This window comes from Hirundo rustica, chromosome 23, assembly GCF_015227805.2.
Source record: "Hirundo rustica isolate bHirRus1 chromosome 23, bHirRus1.pri.v3, whole genome shotgun sequence".
NCBI classification, from domain to species: domain Eukaryota; kingdom Metazoa; phylum Chordata; class Aves; order Passeriformes; family Hirundinidae; genus Hirundo; species Hirundo rustica.
The window spans coordinates 5,365,092-5,375,870 of NC_053472.1; the positions used below are offsets into that span (position 1 = coordinate 5,365,092).

Here is a 10,779-nt window from a genome sequence, read left to right on the forward strand (position 1 = left end):
GGCACAGTTCAGGCTGGAGCTTCAAACCCGGACAGAGGAGAAGGTGCCTCAGCTGAAACTGGGGCTGGCATTTCTGAGCACGGGGAGCTCAGCAAAAACGGGGTTATCTGGGGAACGTCTGATGGCATTCCCAGTTCTTTGACTCCGTCAATTTAATTTCTTTTTTGCCTTTGGCACTTGAATTCTTTAACTGCCGGCAAGGGAAAAAAATTCACGCGGCTTTTGGGAAGCGGATGTGTTCCGTTCTTCTCAGGGTGGTTTATTTCCATCTCCTCTGGCTTTCTAAATTCCAGAATTGCGACATTTCCACGCTTCCCTCAAGCCTGTAAATCTTGGTTTCCTCCCCAGCTAAAAGCCAAAGAAATGGAAGCCATGCAGGAGACCGAAGGACAGAAATTTGGGGATTTTGTGACCTATTCCCTCCTCTCCCAGAGACACCTGAGGCAAAGGGTGATGTTGCTCCAGGATTGCCACAGGCTCAGGAACGCTGCCCTGAAATCCCAAAAGGAGGGCACAGGCCTGGAGCACCTCGTGCTGGAGGTAAAATACTCTTTTTTAAATTTTTTTTTTGTTTGTTTAAAATTCTCCAAGTTTGGTTTAGAACCTGGAGTGTGCTGCTGCACGACTTTGCAAACTCTCAGGAACTGAGTCTGCTTAGAGAAGTGTTTCTAGAACTGAAGCTAGCTCCACATGAAAATAAATTATACTGATTTTTACAGCCAAAAAGGATTGAGAAACCACCCAGGGATGTTCTACTAAAAGTCAGACACTTCACATCCACTCTTAACATAAATTTACGCAAGGTTCCTTTGAGAATCTTAGAATTCTTTTCAGCAGTTGTGGGTTGGTTGTTTGGGTGTTTATAAGCAACAAAAATAAAGAACTGCAAGATGTTTTTACCAAATTTCCACTGCCTTTTTTTTTTTTTTAATTATATTTTCAGACCTCTGGCTCTTACACCTGCCCTCAACCCATTGTGTAGAAATTAAATTCACTAAAAGATCTTCAGATATTCCAGGTGACATTTCACGTGACCAATTTACCTTCCAGGATTTATCCCTGGATGATGACAGCAGGGACATCTTGCAGCTCCTGGAGGACAACGTGGAATATTTATTTTTAGTGCTGGAATTTATACAAGCTGCGAGATTATTACAGCAGAGAGAAACCCACTTTAAGGAAATGATCAGGAGCTTAAAAGGCTGCAGCCAGGAGAAGGTAAAATTCAAAATATATTGGTTTGCGCTCTTATTCAGAAAATAATAAATATTCGCATTTCTTACTGTGCAGAGGAATTTGTTCTCCAGGTATCAAAATTCCCAGAGCAATACCAGGATCTTTGGGGTTGGATTTTTTTTTTTTATTTACAGTTTGTGGATGATGCAAATACCACAACCAATGAAGTGAAAAAATTCAGAGAGCAGAAAATGAAGAAGCTGAAGGAACAGCTGAAGCACTTCCTGGAAAAGAAAAAAACTGAGACTGTTTCAAGTGGTTTTGACCCATTCCAGGTTAGAAAAGAACAAATCCCAAATGTTTTTTGCTTGAATATGCACAGGACATAAAATTAATGGTATAATGTTAATGAGGCCATGAGTGCAGTTGTCCTGAATTATGACATTCACATTGTAAATGTGAATATCAATATTATATGTACATATACGAAGAAAATGGCTGAAAATAGAGACTGGGATTGTGGTACTTGAAGAATTTGGAAAGGGATAGGAGAAGAAGAGCTTCCAAAAGGAGGTTATGCCCAAAATGACAAATTTAGGGGGTTTTGAGGGTTTTTTTACTGATTGTGAGCCCTGGTGCTCTGGATCTGCCTTATCTCCCACAGAGAACTCACACTCAGAGTCTGAGAAACTCCCCTTTTTCATCCCTTCCCTTTTCCTTGCAGAGTCTGATGAAGGATTGCACGGAGAGGAAATCTTCCTTAGGGAAGGATTTCCAGCTGGAGCCACAGAAATTGAGAAGGAGATGGGGAGGAGACACAAGAGGGAAAAGGCAGCGGGACAGCCCTGCCCCATCCCCCTGCACCCGGAATCGCCAGGCTCCAGGGACACCTCCAGAGGCAGAGGATCCGCTCCCCCTGCTCCTGACCAGGAGTAAGTCGAGGAATTTCAGTGAGCTGGGATCAGTTTTTGACATTGATGCGTTACCTGGGGGATCCCTGATGGAAATGAGCAGGGGAGAGATTCCAGCGCAGTCCTACCTGGTTAAAGCTCTTCCAAAAATCAGATATTCAGTTAAAAATGACGGCTTTTTGTCCTAAAAGCTTGTTTTTAAAACTGAGGCTTGGTTGCTGAGTAGGAGAGTCAAAAATCAGCTTGTGGAAAAAGGGATGGAGACAAATCCCCCTGGAATTAAGCCAGATAACCGCTGGCATTTCCTCCCTCTCGCAGGTATCAAGGTGCTGAAGCAGGCAGAGCACCTGCTGGCATCCAGGATCGCCCTGCTGAACCCTCAGCTCGCAGCACCTCCTCTGCACGGTAAAAACAATTAAAAAAAAAATCTAATTTTGACTTTTCTTCCTTCTCCTGCCGCCGTTTCACCTTGCCTACAAGACGTGAGAAACCTCTGCTCAGAAAACAGGGATTTGTTTAAGAACACAGCATTTCTGTGTTTCTTTCCACAGGGGATGAAAGGAAGTGCAAAAATTCCTCTTTTCTCCTCGGCCTCCTGAAGGAGGTGAACGATGAGCTCCGGAGTCACATGGAAACAGCTGGGCTGGGACACAGCCCAAAGCTGGAGAAAAGTAAATTTTACCTCTTTTCCTTCTCGTAAAACAGCCAGAACCGGGTGTAGTTGGAAGATTTCTGCTCCATCCTGTTGATTACGATCAAATTTTGCTGCACAAACGCCTCATTTGTTCTCTCAGTGAAGCAGAAATACTCAGCACCCAAATCACCTGAATTTGCTGCTGAGCAGATCTAATGCCACTTTTCCAGACCTTGATTACAGGAAGTTTCTCTAGGAAAAAAGTAAAGTTTTAGACATTCCCTTCATTATCCTCATAATAATTCACAGTGCATCAACAGGGATCCATTTTGCTTGGAAAAATATTAAAATAAAGACGGGAAATGCAGTGGTTTATCCACTCGTGTCACAGTGTTACCTCTTGGACGAAGAGGACTGCAAATAGAGATTAATGAATCTAATTAAATCCCGCTGTTCTTGCAGCAGAAATGAGTGCTCAGGAAGGAGAGCTGACAGCAGTGGATCCTGCAGCCCTTTCTCCCAGGGAGTTTGTGGTGTTCCACTACGGCCTCTCCATCCTGCAATTCCTCACCTTTCACATTAAAGTAAGTGCTTAAAAACACCGAAAACCAACAAAATCTACCCCAAAACGCTCCTCAGCCAACAGGCTGCAAAGTTAAAATGAATTACAATTAAAATCCATTAGAGAATGTCCAGTGTGCAAAGAGCAGGAATTAAATTGCCCCCTTGTTTTCTCCACGGCAGCACAGAATTGCTTTCAGGTCCACAAGATCCACGGGCAGCTCTCACATTTGTTGTTTCTCGACCACACCACGTAGGGAATGAGGAATTAATCCCTGCCTGCTGCATGGTTTTGTGATAAAATTTATTCCCTTTACAACTCAGAATAAGGATTCTGTAGCTCTCTCTGCACAGTTCTTAGCACACCTCTGGGTAAACACTCCAGGCTCTTTTGTACAGTATTAAAAAATAAATGAAAATAAAAGAATTTTTTTAAAAAAATTGTAGCGACTCCACCCAGAGCTCCAGGCCTGCAGAACAATTTCTTTAATTAAACAACTGGCAAGAGGAAATCCTAAGGTTTTTCAAACCATCTCCATTCCCACATGGATTTTTTTTTTTTTCTTTTTTTGGCTCTGTGCGCCCAGTGCAAATCAGAGCTGGCTTTTAAATGAGCTTAGACCCCGTTAATCCCTGATGTGCACAAAGTTCTCACAGGAGCATTTTCCCTTCTCTTTGCAGGCTCCAGAAATCACCCTGGGTGTTGCCTCCAGCCTCCCCCAGAGCCCTGCCCCAGGCAATGCCTTCAGGAATTCTTTCTTCTATCAGGTTTGCCCACCCCACATCCGTGCAATGTTGTTACCTCCAGCACGCCTGGGAGGCAAAATGAACAGCATTAAGTATTTTCTGCAAGTCGTAGAGTGCTTGATATTTTGTAGGGAAAAAAAATAAATTTATATAAGACATCAAATGTTAATAACCTCCAGATATACCTAAGCACAAACTTAAAAGAGCAAGGTTTAAATCCATGTTTAGTGGGAGGGTGATGCCCAAGGAACATTTGATAAATAAACTCTGATTTTCCAGTTTTGCCACTTTTCATTTCTACCTAATTCTCCCTAGGTCAGCTTTACAGGAGTCAGCAGATCAGCATTTTACTCCCCATATTTAAATTACAAACTGCTGTAATTAAGTTATGAAATCTGGCTATTCAGGCTTATTTCTTTAGCAGTGAAGTTTTCTGAGGTTCACTAAATACAAATATAAACCTGCCTAGAGCAGAGAGCGCAGGAACGTTTTCGATTCCCATCCCGGATTGCTGGGTGCAGCCCTGTGCACGTGGATATTCCCCAGCACTGCTTTGAATCCTGGCACCCACCTGAAATGGAGATAAACCACAGGAAGGCTTCCATCAATTCCTGCTGTGCCTTCGTCCCTGCTGGGGATGTTGCTCCTTTTTTTTTTTCCTCAGAATTCCAAGAAGAAACTCTTCATCCTGAGGGATTGCCTGGGCTCCGGGGGAGGTTTCCTGCTGGTCCTGGTGCACTGCTTGGCTCACATCACTGCTGGGGACCTCAGCCACGACTCCAGCCCCCTCTTCCTGAGCCTTTTCCACCAGGTACATCGGTATTTTCCCAATATAATCACAATAAACTCATTTCTGTTCAAAAGTCCTTATTTTAAAAGTGAAGCGTCAAATGAACTGAGAAAATAAAAACAAGGCAGCTCCATCCTGACCCTCACCTGGGCAGTGAATGGGAAAATCCAACAGAAAAACGCTTTCATCATCACAGTTCTGGCTCAGAGCACAGAGAAACTCATTGGAAAACCAAGCACGAAATGGAGTTTTCCTCCCCAAGCCCTTGATGTGAGGCAGGTTCTCAAAACCTTTCATAAAGTTGGTTGTTTCTGTTTTTCCTTTTAATTTCTCCAGGCTCTGAAGGCCTGTCTCAGTGAGATGTTCTGCCTCAGGCTGCAGCTCCCAGCAGCTGCCCAGGGGGACAAATCCCAGGGGATAAATCAGATTCTGCTCAAGGAGGGACCCTTCACCACAGAGGAAACAAACCTGATCTCCCAACTTTATGAAGTGAGAGTGAAAAGCCCCACAGACACGGAAGCCTTTGAGAAGGTAACAAGAGGAAAAAAAAAGTCACCAGACCTGGCTGAAAACGTTCACCTGCACCAATAATTTTCAGTTTTTTAGAGTGGCAATTAAATGGTTTGTAAATGCCAGCTGGTTCCAGATTACTCTCCTTAAGCAGGAAGGTTAAAATAAATTATTTAACTTCATGTGAACCATTAGGTCAGCATAAACAAAAATAGCACGAAAATACATCGTAAAAATCTACAGAACAGCTCTTAAAATTAACACTTATCTGCTCTCTCCCCACTTCTGTCATCACAAAGAACCTCTTGCTCCGTGTGAAATCTGGGGAATCACTCAACAACAGGTGGCTGGTGAAGAAAAAAGAGGATTTCCTTCACCCCCTGAGCAGCAGTGGAAGGAACAGCCTTGGACAGAGGGCAGAGTGAGCAGAATTTTCCTTTATTTCCTACTTAAATTTATTATTTCACTGCCTTGTACAGTGAAATTTGTCCTTCTGAGTTGCTCCTGTGAAGACAAAATTTTAATCCTGGCATTTGTCCTCTCTCAATTTAAACACTTCCCTGTTTTTGGTTGGTTTTTTTAGCCTCAAAGAGGGAGCTGTCAATTCCCTGTCCCCTTCTGAGCTGGAGGACAAAGTGGATGCATTGACTGAGGAGCTGGTGCAGGTTATAGAGGATGAGCAGCAGTTCCTAAGCACTAAAGGCAATGAAGATCTGCTCTCCTATTACCTTGAAATAACCACGTTGGAGAAGGAGAATTTGGTAAAACAAATAAATGCCTTAGAAGAGGAAATAGCCCAGGGCAGAAAGCTGTGATGCTCCAAACTCTGTGGTTTGGTTCCTGCTCCTCTGCACTGGGCACTGGGCTTCGATCCAAAGTAAATCCTCTCTTTTTGCTTTCATTCCAATGTATTTTTCCCTCTCCATCCCAAAGGCTCATTAAATCAGGAGGGGAAGCAGTGCAGCAATTTAAGTGACACGACTTTGGCCGGAGGAACTGGCACTTCTGGCCACATCCAAGTGCTGAGAAGAAATATTGCTGTAAAAGCCCAGACTCAGAGTTTCCAGGAACAGGAGCAAAATATAGAACCACTCAGTTCCTCGTGTTAAATAAATTATTCTTTAAAGCAATGTATCACTCCTCGAGGTGTTCTGAGGCCTCTGCAGCTGAGAGCTGCAGTTTTCTGATTTTATGACACAGCAAAAACTGCAGACACGGTTACTTGGGTTAATTGTATCTGTGTAATCACACTCGAAATGCAAGAAATATTTTCCACCATTGAAACAACTTCTGAAGTCGCCTTATTTCAGCTCTGCGCTGCCACCCACCCAGGAATGCAGTGTCCAAGACCTTAAACTTGGGGAATCGGTCTCTCCTCCTCCCAAATTCCAGAGCCAAACCCCAAAACATGAAAGATTCAATATTTCCCAATCTGTGAAACATCAGCCCAGCCTCTAGGGGAGACAAAAAACAAGTGAGGGAAGAGCAAAGCCACTCAAAACTCTTTTTCCCCCCCCATCAGTAGAAAATTCATGGGGGCACAGCACAAATTAAGTATTTTTGTGAGTCACTGAACACCCTGGAGATTTCTGCTGGTGATTTTTAGGTCTTGGCTCCTTACACCTTTGCCAGAAGGGAGCAAAGTGTCTCTCAAAGCAGCTTGGGGATGTTTTTAATCTTCCTTCACCTGCTGGTGCTCCCACCAAAAGCTCCTGAACACACTTCAAGGCACCACCAGCAGCTGGCTTCGATAAAAAATCATCAGCAGATTTATTGATTTATGCATTTCCTTTTTAACTCACAAGAAGAGTCTCACATTCCATCTTCAATCTTATGTTAACATCGATTAAAAACATTAAAATAAAAAAATCCCAGCTAACACCATCCCTCCCCAAAAATCTCCATAAATACAGAGCCGGAGACGGGGGATCAGAGAGCAAGTGCCGTTTTGTTTTTTGTTTTTTTTTTTTTATATGAGGGTTTGCAGTGCCAGCCTTCACCCCATGACAAAAATCAGGGCTCCAAAACCCGCGGGGAGCCCCGGCTCTACCTCCTGGTGTTGATCCAGTGGTACCTGTCCACGCGTGGGCCGGCCAAGGCGGCCGGGGGCTTGCAGCTCCTGTAGCCCCTGTGCTGGCCAAAGTGGGAGCCCTCGGCCACGTGGGGCCTCCTGTGCAGGTACTGCCACCACGCCTGGGGGGGAGCCTTGCAGAAGTCACCAAACTGAGCGGGGAAAAAGGGAAATAATCATAAAAATGTGCTGGGGAGCAGTCAGGCCACCCCCAAGTTCCACCACGTGCCCTCCTGCCAGAGCTCCATCCCGCTCACAGCAGTGCTGAGGATGGGAAAAAGGTTTTAAGGACAATTCCAGCTGCTCCCTAAGCTGTGTCCCCAAGTGCCACATCCTTTAAACCCCTCCAGGGACGGTGACACCAGCAGGGGTGGTCACCACCCACTGGAAACAACTGTTGAGGTCTTCAGCTAGTTAAAATACCGGTGTTAAAACAAGCATGATGAGTGGTATCATGAGAATTAGTTCAGAAGAAACTGTTCCACAGCTTTTTAAACTCTGTTTCACAAAGCCTGGAAAAGCTGGACGTTTGAAAACAGACTGCTCAGGCTCTCGTGGGGCAGGAAAAGTTGGACATTTAAAAACAGACTTCAGGCTCTCACAGGGCAGTGAAAGCTGGACATTTAAAAGCGGACTTCAGGCTCTCACAGAGCAGTGAAAGCTGGACATTTAAAAGCAGACTTCAGGCTCTCACAGAGCAGTGAAATCTGGATATTTAAAGCAGACCGTACACGCTCTCATGGGGCAGTGATGCTGGAAAACCCTTCCAGATGAGAAATCAAACCTGAACCCCCCCGGAGCATCTCAGGGCTGTTTCCTCTCATCCTGGCACTGGGAGAAGAGCCAGAGCCACGGCTCCCCGCTGCCAGCACCTCTTCTGAGGGATTTTAGAGCGGGAAGCTCCGCCGAGCGCCGGCTCACCTGGTAGACGCTGTTGGGGTTGCTGACGGTGGGGATGGCCCTGGGCTCCCTGCTGAAGCTCTCCTCATCCGAGGAGGTGCCCGAGTGATAGTCCAGGGCTGCCCTGCCCACGGCCAGGCTGATCAGCTGGGGCAGCTCGGGGTTCTGGCGCCCATGGAAGTGTGCCACGGTGAAGGGCCGGCTCCTCTCGCCGTACCTGCAACGCCGGCAGGTGAGCGCCTGGGGCCGGCTCACCCCAAAAACCAGCCAAACCCTCCTGGGCCGGGTTTGGGCCCGTGGAACAGCCGCCCTGGGGGGTCTGTCAGCCCCTCAGAGGCTCACCTGCAGCACACCTCGAAGGGATCCACCCACAGCGTCATCTCCTTGGGCAAGCCCAGCGTGTTGAAGTCCACGTCGCTCTCGGCGCACGCCTGCTCCAGCAGGGGATCCCGAGCCTGGTGCTGGTTGATCCTGATGCACCTGGGGAGCGGCACAGCGCAGCTGGGGCGGGGATCTGGCCGCAGATTTGGGGGTTCTGCTCGTGCAGAGCGCGCCCAGAAGCTCTCTTTGCGGCCTCAGCACTTTTTTTAAGGTCTCACTTAGAGCCCCGAGCAGCAATTCAGCCTCCCAGGCTGATTTATCAGCTCCAAACACGACTTGGCTTTTCGTTCTCATCAATAGCTGATGCAGCAAGTTGCTGCTCTAAGTGCTTAAAACAGAACCGTCCCAAAAAGTCACTTTAAGACCACTTGAATTCTGCATCCTGGCAGTCAGAGGCTGCTTGAGACACTTACCTGAAGACTTCTACCTCAGTTCTCTAATCACACATTTACAGGTAAAAAAAAAAAGGTATTTTCACCAATTAATAATTCCACTTCAGTTCTCTAATGCCACATTTACAGGGAAAAAAAACACCACCAAGTTATTTTCACCAATTAATCATTCTCCCTTCAAGCTTAAGGGGTATTCTGCTTATTTTACATCATTTATTTCACTTTAGGGCCTTCAGGAAATATTTGCATCGTTTATTTCACTTGAGGGCCTGCAGGGGCTGCTCCTTGAATGCCAGCCCAAGGCTCCAGGTCCTTCCCCTCTCACCTGAAGGCTTGGCCTCGGGATGGATTGTCCAGGTACCAGTGATTTTTGTACTTCTCAAACAGGATCGTGGTCAGCCTCGCTGCAAACTTCTCCATTTTGTGCTTGCTCAGCTTGTCCTCCCTCTTCGCCAGCTTTGTGATGAAGAAAACCGTGGCAGCAATTTCATCTTTCATCTTCAGCTGCGGCGCAGAAGGTGCAGCAGAGCTGGAACACCACACCAGAGAGATTTAATAGCATTAAGGCACTATCAGGTTCCAAGAACTGATGCTGCAAAACCTGCACAAGCCAGGATAGACAGAGCCTGGATGAGCCTGTGTGCCAAACAGCAGATTAAATTCAGTTTGGGATATTCAAACCAGCTCAATGCATTACTAGAAGGCACCTGCACTAAGCAAGTTAAGAGAGAACATTAAAATATAACAGCTCTTATTTGTCACATACACTACAAGCAGCAGACCTTACAAACACACAGCTATTCTTGTAAAAAAAGACCAAAAATATCACCTTTTTACAGCAGAGCCAGTAAAAACTTGAGGAAAACCCCCACAAACAGCCTAAAGAGGCACCAAGAAAGCAGGTAAAACACCAAAAGGCCCTGGAGCATTTACACCAAAGAAACCCCAACACCCAAAAAGCTCCCCCCTCTTACCCTGGTGGGGATTGGTCAGGTTTTTATGGAACAGGAATCATGTGGAGCTGAGGGATGTAAGAGCATTCAGGTGTGCAGCAGCTGCAGGTGTGTGATAGGTTAATTAACAACCTGCTCCAGAGATATTCCCAATCTCCTTGGCTTTATTCCAACATCAGTTCCCTCTTTTAGGGTGATTTACTCGATTCCATTCTGAATTCCGTTGTGTCCATCAGTGTAGCCCATAAATCCCCGTGGAATATTTAACATTCACCACGAGGAAAACAGCACCAGGCTTATTAATTAATGATCAGCGTTGTGCTGGACTGCTTCTAGCAGACTTCCCGGGATTATTTGCCACCTGAAACCTTCACATTTGGTGTTCCTTGTTTAGAAAACAGCTTGATTCTGGATTTATCACGTCACTGATCTGAAGGCACAAATTGTGTCCCTAAACCCCACATTCCTGGCTATTCCTGGGTTTCACCTCTCTCCTCTCACACAGCTCCTTCCCTCGTGCTTTAATTTCTTTCTGCATCAAACACACGCACAAAAATAAAAAATAAAAAAATTATTTATTATAAAAAATAAATAAAAAGCCAAGGCTTTCAGTAGAAATTCTGCTTTTAAGGGATGAGTAACAAAGCACAAACAGCCCCATATCCCCTCAGTTCCTTTGTCTCACATATCAGAACAACTCCTCAGCGAGTGGGGACCTTTCCCTTTCCATGAGCACTCAAAACAGAAACCAGA

At 45.6% G+C, this 10,779-nt stretch overlaps 1 protein-coding gene across 1 annotated transcript; it reads right to left on the reverse strand.

Moving 5' to 3' along the window:
* Positions 1-6,551: 6,551 nt before the first annotated feature.
* Positions 6,552-10,041, reverse strand: BTG4 (BTG anti-proliferation factor 4). Its single transcript, XM_058423384.1, has 6 exons — positions 9,903-10,041; positions 9,399-9,602; positions 8,643-8,780; positions 8,322-8,517; positions 7,380-7,552; positions 6,552-7,074 (listed from the first exon to the last, which is right to left on the reverse strand). Exons 2-6 carry the CDS (start codon positions 9,569-9,571, stop codon positions 7,053-7,055), a joined length of 702 nt encoding a protein of 233 aa, XP_058279367.1. The 5' UTR covers positions 9,572-9,602; positions 9,903-10,041; the 3' UTR covers positions 6,552-7,052.
* Between the last annotated feature and the right edge of the window lie 738 nt (positions 10,042-10,779).